Genomic DNA, 18,887 nt, shown 5'->3' on the forward strand with positions numbered 1-18,887 from the left:
TTCTATTCCAGGAATGCAAGGAAATTTCAATTATCTAGGAACTTGCTCCCCCTAAAATTACAAAAATAAAGGACATTATCCATGAAATTACAGATTTTTTTTAAAAAAAGGTAGAACTTAAAAACCATAACAAGAACTCAAAATACAAAACAATAATAATAATTATAGGGTATAGTATGTGCCAAGCACTGTTCTAAGTGCCTTACACTTATGAACTAATTTAACCCTCACAGCCCTGAGGTAGCTCCATTTTATATATGGAAGAGCTAGACACAAGGAAACTAAATGACTTACTCAGGATCACACATGTAAGAAAGTAAGGAGTCAGGATTTGAACCTCGAGTACCAGGCACAAAAATCTATTCTCTTAACTACTGTATTATATTGCTGCTTCTAAAAATAGGAATAGGGACTTCCCTGGTGGTCCAGTGGTTTAGACTCCAAGCTTCAGATGCAGGGGATGTGGGTTTGATCCTTGGTCAGGGAACTAAGATGCTGCATGCTGTGCAGAATGGCCAAAACAAACAAAGAAAAAAATAGGAAAAAAAGGAAACTTCCTAAACCCAATAGAATATTTATGAGAAACCAATAATGAAGTAACAATAGTGAGACTTCCAGGGGTACACGTAGAAGATATCAATGAGGGCTTTATATGAGATATCCTATGAAGAGATGTCACTTCTATCTTTAGAAGCTTCTAGTCTGGTGGGGATGGGGGGAGGGGAGATTGTGTCCAATTTAAGGATGATTCAATTACAGAGCTGAGTTTTCAAAAGGTATTTATTAAACTACCATATGAAATTATCTATATACTAAAAGAAATAGATACTATACCCAACCTCAAAGAGCCTATAAGTTGGTATGAACACATATGCATAAAATACAGAATAATTTACAACGCAATTTAACAACAGTTGTACACATAGCACCAGCTAAGTCAAAGCACTGAGGTCCAATGAATAGCAGTTTAAGATGAATGAAGACGTATTTGAAGAAGAAAGTCTTTCAGAGATGAGTTGGATCTGGCAGGTTCTGAGGGACACATATTAGCAAAAGAAAAGAAAAAAGATTTTCTAGACAGGGAACATAAGTGATGAGGGACTATATTAGAAGTTCAAAAAGTAGATAAGGAGGGCCACAGCCAAGAGAAAGAATGAATGAATCAGTACCTTGGAGAATGACTTTATGTAAATGGTAAAATGGAGGAAGTGGAACACAATAAGGAAATACCTCTGTTCTTGAGAAGTACACGTTCTGATTTTGGGACACCTAAGTAAGAAATGAGATAGATTTTTAAACAGATGAAATAAAAGAAAGAAGGAAAGAAATCTACAAGCACATGAAATGTGTAGTCCTTAGTGGGGAAGGATGGTACTGTTACTCCCACTCTCCCACCTTTGTGACCACCAGAGAACGTTTAAGGAATGATCCACTTTGATTAGTGGTTCCAAGAGGAGACCAGGGTGAGCATACTTCTTCTATAGAAACCTTAACTCAGAGTTCCTTGCTGTCTTAGAGAATCACATCTTAAAAAACAGACCGAGCCAGACCTGACTGCTTTTCTCCAGTGTGAGTTCGCTGGTGGTGATTGAAAGTAGAACGCTGACTGAAGGCTTTCCCACATTCAATACATTCATAGGGTTTCTCTCCAGTGTGAACTCTCTGATGCACAATGAGCTGTGAGCTGTCACTAAAAGCCTTCTCACAATCTTTGCACTTATAGGGTTTCTCCCCAGTATGAGTTCTCTGATGTACCATAAGACTGGAGCTATAGCTGAAGACCTTCCCACATTCATTACATTCATAAGGTTTCTCACCAGTGTGAATTCTCTGGTGTATAATAAGATGTGAGTTTTGATTGAAGGATTTTCCACACTCATTGCATTTATAGGGCTTTTCACCCGTGTGAAGTCTCTGATGTCGAATGAGACATTTACTCAGACTGAATGCCTTACCACACTCATTACATTCAAAAGGTTTTTCTCCAGTATGAATTCGCTCATGGTCAACAAGTTGAGAGTTCTGATTGAAGGCTTTCCCACACTCACTGCATTTGAATGGTTTTTCCCCAGTGTGGAGGCTCTGATGTCGAATAAGACATTTACTTCGACTGAAGGCCTTGCCACATTCATTACATTCATAAGGCTTCTCCCCAGTGTGGATTCTCTGATGGTCAATAAGATTTCTGTTAGAACAGAAAGCTTTCCCACACTCATTACACTTGTAAGGTTTCTCACCACTGTGAAGTACTTGATGGTGGACAAGGCTTTTACTCCGAATGAAGGCCTCCCCACACTCATTGCATTCATAGGGTTTCTCCCCAGTATGGGTTCTCTGGTGGTCAATGAGTTGAGAACTCTGAGTGAAAGCTTTTGCACATTCGTTACATTTATATGATTTCTCCCCATTATGGAGTCTCTGTTGTTGAATGAGATGGGAGCTATGGCGATAGGTCTTTCCACAATCACTGCATTCATAGGGCTTTTCCCCTGTGTGGATTCTGAGATGGACTATGAGCTGAGAGGTCTGCCTGAAGGTCTTGCCACACTCATTGCACTCATAGGGTTTCTCTCCAGTGTGGATTCTCTGATGCCCAATGAGGTGAGAACTGCGATTAAAAGCTTTGCCACATTCATCACAGTGATAGAATTTCTGTCCCTTCAGAATTTCCTGACGTTCTGCAGGACTTGAGGACAGATCTGGATGTTCCTCAAGTTCCTTATATACATCACATTCATCTTTTGTGCATTTATTTTTATCCTCCTGTGTTATTTCCAAGAAATCACTCTTCAGTCTGCTCCCCTGTTCACCTGAGGGTTGAACTTCTAGCTTCTCTAAAGCCTCTTCACAGGCATCTCCAGCTTCTGGTCCTCCAGGAATCACTCCATAGAGTACTCCTGAGGTCCTATCAGATGACTCAGTTTCTTCAGAAATTTCCTGCTGTGGAGGCAACTCTGAACTCTCCATCCTGTTCTCACCTGCTGCCAAAAGAAAGAAGAAAACAACTGTTACTCACTCTTACCCTACTGAGGAAATGAACTATCAGGAGCCTATGTACCTAAAAAAAAATTCATATTATGGGTAAGGAATGAGGAGACACATTGAGAACAGGAGAGAAAATGAGAAAACAGCTCAAATTTCTCTTCATGGACAGAAAAACAATGAGGGGAAGCTGGTCAGTGGAGGAAGGCAGAAGAAGAGCTATCAGGACAGAGGGATGCTGAGCCAGCACGGCCAGGTGAACAGGCCAATTGAAAGGCAAGAGACCAGACTGTAAAGCATGGTGTGATCTTCCAGAAGTCACTTAGATGCGACATCTCCTTAGTAAAATGATGAACTCTAAGGTCCTTTCCAACCATGACATTGTATGGCTCCACACTTCTCAGCAAAGATGTTGGGGAGAGAAAGTGGTGGCAAATACCTCAAATCAAATATGAGAAACAATGTGGGCAAACCTGAGAGTAGAAGGGAAATTTATATTATGAGGATATGATTAGGGAAAAGTGCATATAAAGGAGTGATTCTGGTGTAACAGGACAGTGACAAGATTTGGAGAATCCATGGGTAGAGAAATACTGGGGAAAAGTATTGAAGGGGAAAGCAAAGCTATAAAATTGGGCACCCCCTAGTCCCTGGAGCACTGACTGGTAAGTACAATACTGCACTCCTATAAAAACTAGGAATGGGGCTTCCCTGGTGGCGCAGTGGTTAAGAATCCACCTGACAATGCAGGGGACACGGGTTTGAGCCCTGGTCCGGGAAGATCCCACATGCCATGGAGCAGCTAAGCCCGTGCACCACAACTACTGAAGCCCACGTGCCACAACTACTGAAGCCTGTGCACCTAGATCCCGTGCTCTGTAACAAGAGAAGTCATCACAATGAGAAGCCCGTGCACCACAACAAAGAGTAGCCCCCACAAGCCGCAACTAGAGAAAGCCCGCTCGCAGCAACTAAGACCCAACACCAACAAAAATAAATAAATAAATAAGTAAATAAATGAAACTAATAGGGACTTTCCTGGCAGTCCAGTGCTTAAGACTTCGCCTTCCAATGCAGGGGGTGCATGCTTGATCCCTGGTTGGGGAGCTAAGATCCCACATGCCTCTAGGACAAAAAACCAAATCATAAAACAGAAGCAATACTGTAATAAATTCAATAAAGACTTCAAAAATGGTCCACATCAAAAAAAACCCCCAAAAAACTAAGAATGGCATCAATAACTTGAAATATAAATCAAACATGTTTTTGGCATCTTGATAATCAGGAATCATAAGGAAAGTGAGCAGTTGAATATTTGCTTTTAAATTCTAGGATTTTTCAGTACAAAAACTGGGAGAATGCAGAGCAATTATGGTTATAGCTTAACCTAAAAATGTTGGTTCCTTTCAATGACATCTACATCAGGGCTATAAACCTTCATGCTAATTTAGTGTGTGCAAGTTGTACATGTCTGAATCTCTCAGTTCTAAGCCCACCCTCTCCAGAGTAGGCTACTGTCCTAGACCGGTCAAGCCCAGAACCTGCCCTGACAACAGCCCCTTCCAGGAAGCAGCCCTGCCCCAGTCTTTCTGAAGGAGAAGCTGAGGCAACCATGCTTTGTGTCAAACAACCCAGCTCATCCCATGATGGACAACAGGTGACTGGAACAGGGCCAAGCACTAGACCCAAGTGTGGCTTATCTGTAGATTAATCATCCACCTCTGTGCAGCAAGGACCAAAGTTCTGCTCAAACAAAGATGTTATTTAATGGCTGAACCACCCTTGGAGCTCATCTCTACATAAATTCTGAACTGAAGGTAGGACAAGATGAAGGAAATTACAAGTAGAAGCCCAAGATGAAATGATGCATGGAGAGAAGGCAAGCCCTCGGGAGCCAAAGCAAGCAGAACGTGTGAGGAAACAGAAAATATGACTAAAAACGAGCTCTGACAAAAGACTCAGAGTGAAGAGAATGGGTATCAGAGGGAGGAGAAAACAGATACACAGAGCACAGCTGTCTTACGACACCGGTGTAAAAATCCTTTCACTTTTGCTGCTGTGGCTCCCAGGCTCCCAAGTCCCTGCAAGGCTTTGTTTCCCGAAGTCTGGTCTAGCTGGTCAGTTTGTTCTAGGTTTCCATTCCTTTAGCCTTATTGTAAGTAACTTAGCTCATTGCTTACAACTGAGGGGCTTTCTATTCCTTCCAACAACAAACTCTTAACTAAACCAGCCCAGTTCAATTAATAAGAAAGTAAAAAGAATGTTAATAACTGTTAAAGTGGATGATGATGTAGAGGGGTTCATTATACTATTCTCTCCACTTTGTCTCTTTATCTTTTCATAATAAAAAGTTAAAAAAAGAAAAAGAATATAGCAAAGAATATGTAAAGAAGGCTGACTCTAAGTTACTGGGTAACAGAGTCATTACCCAATGAAGCCAGGCTGCAGCAATTTTCTGGCACGATGTTCCGGTACAGGGCTGCTTTCTGGCTGAGTGCTGGACCTTTCCACTTCTTCTGAGTATAGTCCACAGACAGGAACTCGAACTCTGCAGCCTCCTGGAATGACAAGCTTCTATTGCTCAGGGACATTCCCAGCCTGGAAAGCAGTCATTAGGGGCACCAAGAGGACAGGGTCGGGGAATCTGGTGGTAAAATGGGCGGGGTGGGGGGAGGGAATCTGGGAAAGACAGATTAAAAGGGGGAATTCCCTGGTGGTCCAGTGGTTAAGACTCAGTGCTTTCACTGTCATGGGCCCGGGTTCAATCCCTGGTTGGGGAACTATTATAAGATCCCACAAGCCGTGGGGTGCAGCCAAAAAAAAAAAAAAAAAAAGGACAAATCTAGGACAGGACCAGCTCCAGGGGAAGCCACAGGAGCAGACTCAGAATGGGCCAGAGGCCCGGAGATGAGCTCTAGCTATTCCTGGGCCACAGACTTGGAACTCAGGAAGCTCACCTGGGGCCTGACCATCCGGAGCACAGTTGCCGCTGCTTGGTCTCCTACGTTCCCCACTTGGGGAAGGGCAGGCACCGGGGAAGCATGCTGAGCTGAGGGAGGAAAGAAAGCTCTGAGTGGGACCAGCCCTGCTCTTGGCTCCAATGAGGTCTGTATCCCAGCAAGTGGATTCAGGAGAACCCAGGTGGCTCCACACACACGGACCCTCATCCCTGTTCCATAAAGGCATTATCCTTTGTGAGCTGTGAACTTTTCCTGGAGGCAAGAAGGTCCCCGTTCAAACCGAACTGGCGGTTCCTTCCAGCCCTCTCTCTCCCACTCTCAGAAGGAAGCTACACTTCTGACCACCTTCTGTCTCCCGTGGCTTCCCCAGCAGCAGCTTGCCTGGCCTCCCCCTCACCTCTCTGCCCCTCATTCCCTGGCTTCTCTTCCTGCACCTGCCCTCTCATCAAGGACACTGCAGGCGTTCAGGCCTCAGAGCTTCCCCTTTCCCTCTCTCAGAGATCTCATGACTCCCAATCTCTGCTCTTAAGCTGTCAGTTCTCTCTGAGACCCATATCACAAGCCTCCAGTTGCCTATTGGACATTTCACTTGGATGTCCCACAACACCTGAAATTCAGTGTCTAAAGTGCATGTTTCCATCTTCCTTTCCTGACTTCCCAAGTTTTCTCAGTGATTCCAAACATTGGCCAAAACCCGCTAATTCTCCCTCCTCTCCTTTGTCCCATGGATTCTTCGTTCAAATACGTGTCACATCTATCACTTTCCATTCCACTCAAACCCACTCAGGCAATTAGTGCCTCACATCTGTTCTACACTAGCCTCCTAGTGAGGCTCCCGGTCACTGGTCTCCACACTCAACCCACAGTGCTCATGTGCCACAGTAATCCTTCTGAAATACTGTTTCTAACGCTTCAATCCCCTGCCCCCCAAATCTTCCTGGCCTCCATCCAAAGGCCCTGCACAAGCAGACCCCAGGCTCCCAAATACGTCCTTCCTGACCCGACCTCAATGGGGTCCAAGGAACTCCCACTTAGCGAGTGTCTTTGCTCCAGCCCTCCATGATCTCGCTCACCGTTTACAATGTCCACATGGCTCATTCGTGACGGCATCAAATGCCTGCGGACAGATATCACTCACATGTATCTTATGAGGCTGCCTCTTCTTGCACTTAGGACTGACTCTCTGCCAACTAGATAACAAGCTCTTTGGAAGCAGTGCCGGCATACTACATCTCTCTGGTCCTCAACAGTGCCTTTGCCGTGAAACGTGCTTGACAAAAATGTGCTAAATACACGAATGATTGGAGAATAAGCAAAAGGAACAAAGTCACTAGGGAAGGAAGACACAGGGCAGGGCAATAAGGGACTCCAATGGGGTGGGATATGGGGAGATGAAGGAAAGGAGACTCCAAAAGAGAGAAGGAGGAATGACTTAAGGCCAAAGCGGGGGGAGTGAGTACCAGAGTGCCCACTGGGGAGGTGGTGGTGTGCCCCAGGGTCACCAGGAGGCTCCTGGTGGGCTCCGGGTGCCGAACCCTCACTGAGGAGTGAGGTAGGAGGAGATTCCTCTGTTGCACCCAAGGCTGTCATCTCCTCCAAATGCATTTCCTGTTCCTGTGCTGGAGCTGAAACCTAGAGACAAGGAAATAAAATTGGGTCCAAAAGAGCATCCTTGAAGGTACAGAACCCAAAACCTCTAAGAAGCACCCCCACGAGAGGAAGCCAGGGAAAGAAGAGCCAGAGGGTCCTTCTAGCCCCACCAGTAAGCCAACTGGGGCAAAAATGCCAAAGCAGGATCTACAGCTTACAATCCTATTTGCCATCCCTCTGTTGACCCTTTCAGTAGGAGCTTCAAGACCAGATTATATAACCATTTCCACTCCGTGTCAGTGCTTCAGGCACACATTTGCTTATGAAGAACCCCCTGGAAAAAGGAGTTAGGAAAGTAATTCAGTACACTCCCTAGGGCCTCAGCCTACAGAATAGATTAATCAGAAGTACCAAGGAAGTAAAAAGTGACAGGTGTATGTACCTGTATGTGCACAAATAATGCTACTGAGGCCGACAGCTGGAGCAATACCCCAGAACAGCAGCTGACAAACCTCAGCTTTTCCAACTTCTCTCAGCCAAAGTGTCTCGTCTTCAGAGAAGCCATCCCTGACCACACTGACAAAGCAAGGATAGTCACACTCTCTCAAATTACCTGGTTATGTTTTCTAGAGCATACATTAGTCTTTAAATTATCTTATTTACACCTTTACTGTCTATTTCTCTGCCAATGAAGTATAAGCGTTTTGAGGGTGAGCACTCTGTCTTGGTCACTAGCTCCTAGAACAATGCTTAGCCCAATGGTGGTGTTCAATTAATATTTGCTGACTGACTTCCTCTCAATATTTTGCTAAGAGTTATCTGCAAACTTGGTTTTCAATATGTACTATCTCTCCCAAAAAATTTATACAAAAAGTCAAACAGAAAAAAAAAATTTAAAAAGAAAAGTCAAATAGGATCACATAACACCAATCTTTAGAGACCTCAAGAATATCTCAGAGCACAGACCTTTTATTTTCTAACCCTTGCTTGTTGTCATCAAATCAGTTCCTCACAATCTCATGGTTACTACTTGTACCAGCATTTGGAGCAGAAAATCTAAAACATTATCTAAATAAATCACTTTTATTTTTTTTTTGCGGTACGTGGGCCTCTCCCGTTGTGGAGCACAGGCTCCGGACGCGCAGGCTCAGTGGCCATGGCTCATGGGCCCAGCCGCTCTGCGGTATGTGGGATCTTCCCGGACCAGGGCACGAACCCGTGTCCCCTGCATCGGCAGGCAGACGCTCAACCACTGCGCCACCAGGGAAGCCCAATAAATCACTTTTTAAAAATTGAAATATAGTTGATTTACAATGTTGTGTTAGTTTCAGATGTACAGCAAAGCAATTCAGTTATACACACACACATATTCATTCTTTTCCAGATTCTTTTCCCTTATAGGTTATTAAAGAATATTGAGCAGAGTTCCCTGTCCTATACAGCAGGTCCTTGTTGATTATCTTTCAAAAATCACATTTATAAGCTCATTCACTCTGGCATGTGCATAGCAGAGCATAAGGTGAAAATAACTTCTCCTTCAACAAAACACATGGATTTGCCCTACTGGGTTACATCTGCTGAGAAGTTAGGGGGCTCTCTCCTTTAGTGTATATCTCTCCAATGGAATGGTAGGTCCAAGAGGCTCCCTGCAGTCTGGGGTTCCCCAGCTCTCCCATGGATGGTTCTTATAAATGGGACTTAGAGCTCTTAAATACAGCAGCTGTGGGTACTGGCAGAAGATAGAACTTAACTGCACTGTGATAACACAACCTTGTAATTCACTGACAATTAAATCCTGATAAAGTTCCTATTCATTACCTAGGACTCATAAGTGTCCTCTCCTCGCAGGCCATGAAAACCCCATTCCAATTTTCATTCCAAGATGGCATTCCACAACAAGACATTAGGGAAAAGGTAGTGGCTTAGAATCTAGGGAGCTGGAAAATCCTGGTTCCCACACACATGGACAAAGGGACTGCTTACTAGCTCTGTCACCTTAGATGAGCCAATTAACTTCTCCGTGTTTGCACAGCTTGTCAAATGGAGATAATGATTACTATCTGCATACCTTGTAAGCCTGCTAGGAGCTCAAATTAAAAAAGATATAAAAGCATTCTGTAAATTCTGCAGCCCAGGAGGGATGCCTCTACCACTCTCTCCAGCCCCGATGTGCACACATGTACACGCTCACTCCTGCTGATCAGAATGACATTCCTTAATCTCCTCCTGGCAAACTCCCACGAAAACGCCTGTTTTTTCATTTAGTCGTAAAAACATTTTCTGAATCCAGGCTAGGTGAGATAGTCCTGTTCTCATGTCCTTATGTCAGAAAACTTAAGCTGATGACAGTGGCAGAGTAAGAAATGGATTCCAAAGATCCCACTTCTAGGCTAGAGCCATGAGTGTTCAGCTGCCCTGACTGTCAACTGTTAGTCACTCTCTTGGGTTTGTGACTCAGTCACCTTTCTTCTGAGGCTCCCTGGATAAAAGACAGTTTTAATGGAGGCTATATTCTCTTCTGCTTAAGCAAAAGGCGGCGGGAGATAGGGAAATTTTCCTTCTACCCTCCTCACTAAATAGCACTCTAAACATTTCTTCAACCACTTGTCCTTGCCTGTGGTTGGGCCTAGCTGCTCTCTAGACCCTACTGATAGTTGATTTATCCCTGTGTTTACTTGTTTAAACAAGGAAATAACGATTGACAATGTATCTGATACTGTCAGAGGGTACTGGCTATTACCTCTAGAAAAAGTCTAGCCCTAGAACTCCAATCAATTGGAATTCATTCCCTAGGCCTAGATATGTAATCAGTTTTGAAAAAGCACTGAATAAAAATGATGTACTGGGTACTAAGGAAATTTCACTGGTACTGGTTTGCCCTGGTAAAGCACAAAGGAGGAAAAGTAGAGGGGACCCTAATCCATCCTGCTCAGTTACAAGGGAGCAACTGGAGACTCATCAGGAAGAACTGACTCATCCATGGTGTGATGGTCTTTTGATGTCAGTTTAGCTCTAATCTAGGTGTTGCTGTGATGGTATGGTGTACAAGTGATTAAAATTCATAATCAGTTTAAGTAAGGGAGGTTATCTCAGATAATCTGGATGGGCCTGATTCAATCAGTTGCAAGGCCTTAAAATCAGAGCTGAAGGTTCATGAAGAACGAATTCTCTTTGTGGACAGCAGCTTCAGCCTATGCCTGAGAGTTCTAGCCTGAACTTTCTGACGGCCTACCTTACAAATTTCTGACTTGACCTGTCAACTCCCCCAACGACAGGTCACTTTCTAGCAATATATATATGTATGTATATATATAATTTCCTACTGGTTTTGCTTCTGTGGCTGAACCCTGACTAATACACATAGTCACTGAACTAGTTAGCTCTGTGATCCTAGAAGCCAGATTTCCCACTGTTATGACACTACTGGTTTTGCTTCTGTGGCTGAACCCTGACTAATACACATAGTCACTGAACTAGTTAGCTCTGTGATCCTAGAAGCCAGATTTCCCACTGTTATGACACTGCTGACTCTCCAACTTTTCCTTTTGAGTTACCCTGGCTTAAAATTTGAGAGAACCCCAGAAAGTAGGGAAAATCAAAAATAGAATTAAAGAAGCAAAAAGATCCCAGTTGGGTTTGGAAAGCTAGCAAAGAACAAAATGATGATGAGGCCCAGAACTGTTACATCTCATAAGGAACCTAAAAGGCAGGAAAACAGCACAGTAACTTGGAGAAATCCGAGGAAGTAATGAGAACTTCTCAAATGAGGGCCCATGTTATCAGCATACCCTAAGGGCTACTTCTCCCTGACATGCTTCCCTATTCTAACCAGTGTGCGGATCCTCTGCCTGTCAGCAGCACTCTGTGGAGCTCCAGGCTGCAGCTAGGTTCACGACATAGCACTTCACAAAGTAATTCACAGAGCGTGGCTGGGATCTGCATTTTTGTTTAAGGCTAGGAGCACAAAACTCTTTCCCCTTTATACATGGCACTGGTTCAGGAATCCCAAAGGCAAACCAGCTTAGGGCCTAGGGAATGGAGAATGTCTATTCTCAGGCTACCCCAAGCAGTATAGAATGGTTCCAGATGCCATTCTAGACTTGGCCGCTCACCTCTCCTGGTCCACTAACGTGTCTCTGGAAATCCTCCACCACAGCCACAGCCTCCTCACCACTCTCAGGGTGATGCAGCTGCACCCAGGTCCGCAGTTCCCCTGGCAGGATGCTCAGGAACTGCTCCAGCACGAGCAGCTCCAGGATCTGCTCCTTGGTGTGCACCTCCGGCATCAGCCACCAGCGGCAGAGCTCCCGGAGCCGGCTCAGCGCCTCCTGCGGCCCAGACATCTCATGATAACATAACTGCCTGAAGTGCAGCCGGAAAATTTCACAGACAGGAGGGTGATTCTTTTGGAGACTGCAGCCCTGTCCCCAGCTCTGGCTCTCTGGCTCCTGTTTCACGGTCAAGCGCCCCTCCTGCCTCTGGAGAACAGCACCCCTGGGGATGAGGCCTGAAGTTCCCCTGCCTTGGGCGGCCATCGTGACACCAAAGAGAAGCTTGTTTCAGTTGTGGTTTGTCCGATTAAAATGATGGTCTGTAATTCAGATCTCAGAAGCTGTTGTCAGAGTTGAGGATGTAGGGTGATGGGAACGTCACCTACAGAAACATCAAGAGAGAAATCAGAGTCCCCAGAGTGCTCAGCCCCAGGCGGATGACAGACCCTCCACAGTTAAAAAGCAAAGCTCTAGAAAAAAGAAAAAGGAGCACAACCAGGGCAGTCTCTCTAAGCATCTCTCCAAGTAACTTCCTTAAAGTTTCAGTGGCTCCCATCACCTACAGGATAAAACCTAAATGTCTATGCCTAGCATCCACAACCTGGCCTGAGGCCTCTATACTAGCCACACCCCCTACCACTTTCCCCAGGTACCCACCAGGGTAGAAAGACTGCAATGATCTCCAAATGTGAGATATGCAAGCTAATCCAAAAGGTAGATAAAGAAATACTAAGTTGTTATTTAACTATTTAGTGGACGTTTTATAATGTGCACTGAAATTTGTACAACAGTACATACCTTCAACTCACAAATAAACCTATGTTGGAAATGCATGCTCAAAACTCTTCTACTCTACTCTTTTGTAATAGAGATGCACAATAAAGAAAGTTAGCGACTAAAGCTCTAAAGACACAGCTAGAAGCCACACATACTCTTTCTCTGGATTTTTCTGCTTCTGAAACTTTTGACAAACACCTACTCACCTGTCAAGACCCAGAACAAATTCTATTTTCCTCTTGAAGGCATTCCTGATTGCCCCATGCAGGAAGGGGAGCTGGTCACCTCCCTCTCCGTACTTCTCAGTGTAACATTGTATTTTAACTAATTTATGCACAACTCATCACTCACGCCCTCCAAACTGCTGGATGGCCACAAAAGAAAAGGAACCCAATGGAGTAAGAAATGCCAGACTCTTTTCTACTCAACCCACTTCCCCTAGAAAGCCTTGCTGATCTCTCCAGGCTTAAGTGTGGTTACTGCCTCAGTGAACCCACAGTACCTTTTTCTTCAAACCTCTGCTAGAGCACTTCTCACACTGTGTTTGGGACTTACACGACTGCCTCCTCCACTTTATGGGAGAGCTCAAAGGGCAGAGCTGGTTCCCAGTCATCTTTGTACGTGTGTGTGTACTTGGCATACAGAGGCCCATATCTGGGAAGCGAACGAATGATACTGAAGTTGGGGGTGCGGGCGACGTTTATCCAGTTTACATACTGTAAAACCCTGAAAATCAGCACCTTAGTGGTAACTAGGGCATCTGTGCTATGCTTCCAATTCACCATGCGTCTTGGTACCTTGGGTAAGCTACTCTCTCCAGGGCTCAATTTCTTTAAAAAGACAAAGACAGACTTAAAAATCTGTGAGTCTGCTCTGAAATACATATAAAGTTCAGGCCATTTTCCTACTTCCCTTACTGCTCCGAATGCTCAGCCCCTCATCTCATCCGGATTTTTGGCTCTCCAAGCTATACTTCACGTCTGAAATTCTGACTGGGTCTGACCCACTTCTGACGCTTCGTACTGTCTTCCAGCGCAAGCCTGGGAAAACATCTATCTACATTTCGCGTTCGACCAGGCTTCTGCGGCGCCGCTCACCTGGCCACGTCTGCCCTGCTCATCGCTGTACCCGCAGGTGCTGGGCTCGGTGCCAGGCACGGCTGGTCAGGGCACGGGGACAAAGAGGCGGCTCTACATCTGGCGGCTTCTGAGCGTCACGGGGACCGCGCCGCCAGCCGCGGGGGCGAAGAGTGGGTCGGGCTGGCGTAGCCGACCTGGGCTGTGGGCGGCCGCAGCTCCAGCCTAGCGGCCCCGGGCCCCAACAACACTTCTCCCCCCGCCCCGGGCCCGCTCACCAGGAAACCGGGCCCGCGACCCCAGAACTCCAGACGCCGCCGCGGCCGGCGTAAGCGAAAACAATGGCCGGGCCGGAAGCGAGAGAGGCCCCACTTCCGGTCCCTCCAGGATCCCGGAAGTCTCCGTTGAGAAAGTGGGCGCCCGGGACCCCGCGACCCCGCAGACACACAGCTGGTGACACCTTGGGCGCGGAGACCACCCCCTCCGGGCCTGGCTGGGGCACGGCGGCGGCAGCGGGGAGGGGGCTCAACTGAGGCCTCAGGCTGCACACGTGTCGCTCTCAGACCATTCTAGGACTGGGTGACCCTGCCGCACCCCAGCTTTGTCCCTTCCCCTCCTGGTGGCCTTGGGAAAGAAAACCTAACCTCTGAGCCTGTTTTTTCAAATGAAAAATGCAGAGCACAGCGTGCGCCTGACACGGCTGTGAGAGCTGAAAGGGGTAACATAAGGACACTACACAGCAAAAGACCTGACATATCCTGAGAGCAGTCAGATATTATTATACTGTATGTGATGCCCAGGGCATTTTCACCCAATGTGAGTCTTAATGAAATGAGCAACAGGTATCTCCGTCTTACTAAAGACGGAATGAGCCCAGAGATTGTGATATTTTGGCCGGCAGGTGTGGTTAATCTTTCCTAAAACAGAACAAGCACTCTGGTGTCCAAGGAGAGGCCCCCTAGGCAGGGCCAAGGAGCCAATAAAAAGTGGGAAGTTATGGAAACAACATAATCTAGATGCAATTGTCTAGTCTAATATCTGGGAGGCAGGTGTTACCCAGGTGGACTTCACCTGGAAGAATGGTTTGCATACAGAAGCATGTGAACAGGTCCCTGCTGCTAAAAGGATTGAGGAGGCTCTGAAAGCACAACCTCCAAAAACGAATGATATATGGGGCTAACGAAAAGCCTCTGCAACTTGAGGCAGTAAAAGGACATATGAAAAAAATATATTCAAGAAAAACTTGAGTTCCAAAGAGAAACAAAGGGCAAAGGATAACATCAGCCACATTTCCAGTGAAGTTAACTATGTATCTTATGCATTGGGTTGGCCAAAAGGTTCGCTCGGGTTTTTCCATAACATCTTACAGAACAACCCTGATGAACTTTTTGGCCAACCCAATATCTTGTTGTAGCCCAGCAAGTAGTTCCTTTACAGGGTCCGAAGTAACAGTAACTTGTGCTGTCCAGGCCATCAGCAATATCCCAAGGATGTTCTGGGTCTACCTCTGGACCTGACATGTGTCCATCACATCTCTGCATAAGCCAGGACAGAAATGAAGGCATAAGAAGACCTACTGCAGGGTTTTTACAGTCTTTAAAGAGGTCTCTTAGAGCAGTCTTTGCCCACTGAGCCTGATGAGTGGCCTTCTGATATCAAGGTCACTCTCTACATTTGGAAACCTCACAGGGAGGTCTTGGCTATCTGGTCCTAGCTTCTGCCTGACATTGCCACTGCGTGTGGCCACTGGCCCATTAAGGCCTCAGAGACTCAGGGATATTGAGAAGGAAATCTCTTAAGGCCAGGCCAAATGCTATCATCTCTTTTTCAGGTTTCCCTGATGATGCGTTGTCCTGGCTGCCTGGTATGTAGGAGACTTAGGGATCTGGAAAACAAGATTAAGCTTTTTCATTCCTCAGAGCTGTTTCATGCCCAGGTGGTTGGCTTTCATTGTCTGTGAGAGCCAGCTTCATCTGGGAAGTGTGTCCACACTTCATAGGTTCCTCTGTGGCCAGCACTGTGGGTCTAACCTACCATGACTGGATTGTGTTCCAGTGGAGGAGACATGCTCCATGACGCCCCTCATATAGCACCTTGGGAAACCTATATTTGGGCCAAAGACAGTCCCAGAATAGCTGAGGGAACACCACCCCTGACCTCTCTGGGAAACTATCACACTAGCTTTGGTATGAGAGCTAATAGAACAAGTAACCCAGTTCTATGTGCCTGAAGCGGAACTCACCATCTACCCCCAACCCTGAAGCTCCACTCACATTCACATCACTATAAAGGGCACTATCATTCATCCAAGAGCCCAAACTAGAACCCTGGATGTCATACCATGGGCTGGGTGACCATAGGAGAGCTACTTAGCCTCTCTGTGCTACAGCCTCCTCATCTGTAAAATAAGGAGAATAATAATAATGATACCTAAATCGTAGAGTTGATATGAGGATTGGATGAGATTTTATATATATATATATATATGGCACTTAGAATGTGCCTGGCACATTGTAGGTATTATAGGTGTTTTCTAGTATCATGTTTACTCACACTTCTTTATACCCTGTATCCAGATTATTGCTGAGCCTTTGCCCCATTTATATGTAATCACAATAATAATGACAACAAAAAACAATAGAAAATACCTATACCACTTACTGTGCTGCTCTGCATCATCGCCACTGTTCACTTCCCTGTGTTAAGTCCTGCCTGGTGTGAGGGCAGCTGTGAGAAGGATGTTCCTAGGGACCTTTGGGATTTAAGGAGACCACAAAGAGAGGAGCATGGTCAGGTCTGGAGATTCTTTGTCCCCAAACTGCTCATACCTTCTGACATCATCTGTGTGGACAGTCCCCTTTTCAACAGCCAGGACACTCTTACACACCCTGAAAATAAGATGGGGGTCCTAGAACTGTCCCCTGTGGGGGGATAGTTGTAATATGGGCAGGAGACCCCAGCTACTATGCTTGAATGGGAATGTATGAGGCCCAAGCTCTAGCCAAGAGAGCAAAGAGACTGTCCTATCACCTTGAAAACTTCTCCTTATCCTTCAAGAATTAGCTGAGAAACTCCATTCTCCAGGAAGATGTCCCAGGACCCCATCTCCCCACCTGGATTAGATGCCCCTTCCTTTGTGCTCCCGTGGTGGCCTGCCATGTGCTTGTCACGGCCCTTATTTCTCACAACAGGTTAACACTTTACTTGTCAGCTTCCCCCATGCACAGTAAGCCTTACGTGGGCTGCCACCATGTCTCTCTGGTTCACAGTTGGGTCCCAAGGCACAAACTCTAAGCCTGGCTGGTTTGAATATCTGTCTTGGACGGAAGACAAGGTCAGTCCACCTTTATTTCCCTGGTGTCCAGTACAGAGCCTGGCCTAACCTCTAAGAAATGTGTCCTTGATCCAGGCTGCTGTGGAAGGTTTTTAAGCAGGGAAAGAATCTGTTCAGTCTGGGTTTTGATTGCCAGCTATACTGAGGGGCTTGGAAGGAAAGAGATTGAGACATCAATTGTATCTGCTTTGCCACCCCAGTGCCTCTGTAAGACAGAATCATTAGTTTACAGTCGAGGATTCTGAGCCTCGGCAAATGTCCTGCTTCCTGGGTAACAATTTTACTGGCTGAAAAGGGCACGGAAGGCTTTGAATTCAGGTCTATAGACCACCTCTTCCTCCTCTTTTTTTTTCTGTTTTAGGATCCTATCTCTAACCCTCATTCATTCCTCATTCTTTAATTACTCTCAGATTTCTTCCCGCTCGTGGTGTGTCAACGATGGTCACAGAACATGGCCTCGTGGTAGACTCGGGAAAGGCAGGGATTCTCTAGGTCTTCTGGCCTTAGTGATCCCGCGAGGAGCCAACCCCTGGCGCGGAGACCAACGAGATAAGAAGACCTCCGAGCTTCCTAGACAGGACCGGAAGTGGCTCCAAGGGCCCGAAGATCGGAGAGGAATTCGCTTCCGGTGCATCTTTTGTTCAGGAATCGTTGGAAGCTGCTGTTGGTGGGGAGGTCATCGGGCTAGTCGTGGAACTTCCTCAGGTTGCTAGGAGTGGGAGCCGTGGTCCCGGGCTGTTCCTGCCCGCTGTTGGCGCTGGTATTGACCCTACCCCGTGACACACGTGATGAGACAGGCCCAGAGGGCAGCAGGAAACTTCCGGGGATACCAGCGCATCCCCGACGGGGTTTGGTAGGAACGCAGGACTGTCTCCCCGCCTCATACCGCTCGACTCTCCGTGCTTCCTTCCCGGGGTTTACCCCAGAGGTCTTCGGAAAAGCGGGGCACTGTATTCCGTGTTCTTTGTTCTAGCTTAATCCCCGTCCCGAAACCCCTCAGCCCGACCCTCAGCTCATCCTCTGGCCCACCAAACTGCAGGTTTGCCACGTGGAAGGAGCGTTTTCAGTCTGTCCTACCCACAGCTCCCACAGACACCAGGGATGTTATTAGCAAGGACTCGTGGATTGCACAAAGGATCCTTAGAGCCGCTGGTCCAGCCACCATCTTCCTACCTGTTATGGGTGGGGAAACAGGACCATGGAGGGATTTGAACTGAGACCTTCTGCCTCCCATTCCAGAGACCTCGTCTCTTTCTGAGCCAGTGTCTGCGACCTTGAGTCTCCTAAAGCACAGTTTTGGTCTTGGAAATAATAAACTTGATACTATTGGCTGTAATCTTTCAGTTTCTGTGTATTGTTGGGCCTTAGGTTTGAAATCCAAATTCTTCCAGAAGCATCTCAAACATAGATTAGAATTTCTTTCCAGCCTGTGAGTATGGCAGAACTCAACTTTGCAACTTACAATCTGGGATTTGCAATTTGGGCAAGTTATATATCCACTGAGTCTTAAGTTTCTTCATGTGTGAAATGGAAAAAACCAATCCATGCCTGCTTATCCCTCAGAGTTGGGAGGATTGAGTGAGGTAAGTTGTGAGTCTTGACATGTCTTGTTAAGCACTATTCAAAGATTAACAAAAACACCTACACAAGAAACTTTGGATTAGAGGAGGGAGATGGAAATGACTGGACATTGGAAACATGAAGGGCAAGGGGCAGGCAGACACTGGTGACTTACAAAAGGCAGTATCTGATAACAACGTAAGAGAAGTTCAGAGAGCCAAGGAAGGGATTGATTTTGAAAGGGATCAGAAGCAGCCTCAGAGGGAAGAGCACTGAGTTGAGCCTTGAAGCGGGATTTAGGGAGGTTTGGGAGGGAGAAGGAACAATATGATCAAAT

At 46.2% G+C, this 18,887-nt stretch overlaps 1 protein-coding gene across 1 annotated transcript in view; it reads right to left on the minus strand.

Annotated features, from left to right (window-relative positions):
* The window catches only part of LOC112406943 (zinc finger protein with KRAB and SCAN domains 7-like), a 31,684-nt gene extending 17,710 nt beyond the window's left edge, over positions 1-13,974 (minus strand). Inside the window, 6 exon segments of the mRNA XM_024756045.1 lie at positions 1,555-2,981; positions 5,411-5,540; positions 5,940-6,031; positions 7,403-7,574; positions 11,645-12,185; positions 13,678-13,974. Coding sequence (XP_024611813.1) covers positions 1,555-2,981; positions 5,411-5,540; positions 5,940-6,031; positions 7,403-7,574; positions 11,645-12,067 — 2,244 coding nt within the window. The 5' untranslated portion in view covers positions 12,068-12,185; positions 13,678-13,974.
* Positions 13,975-18,887: the final 4,913 nt, after the last annotated feature.

The sequence above is a fragment of the Neophocaena asiaeorientalis genome, unplaced genomic scaffold (genome assembly GCF_003031525.2).
Source record: "Neophocaena asiaeorientalis asiaeorientalis breed wild unplaced genomic scaffold, Neophocaena_asiaeorientalis_V1.1 scaffold265, whole genome shotgun sequence".
NCBI lineage: Eukaryota > Metazoa > Chordata > Mammalia > Artiodactyla > Phocoenidae > Neophocaena > Neophocaena asiaeorientalis.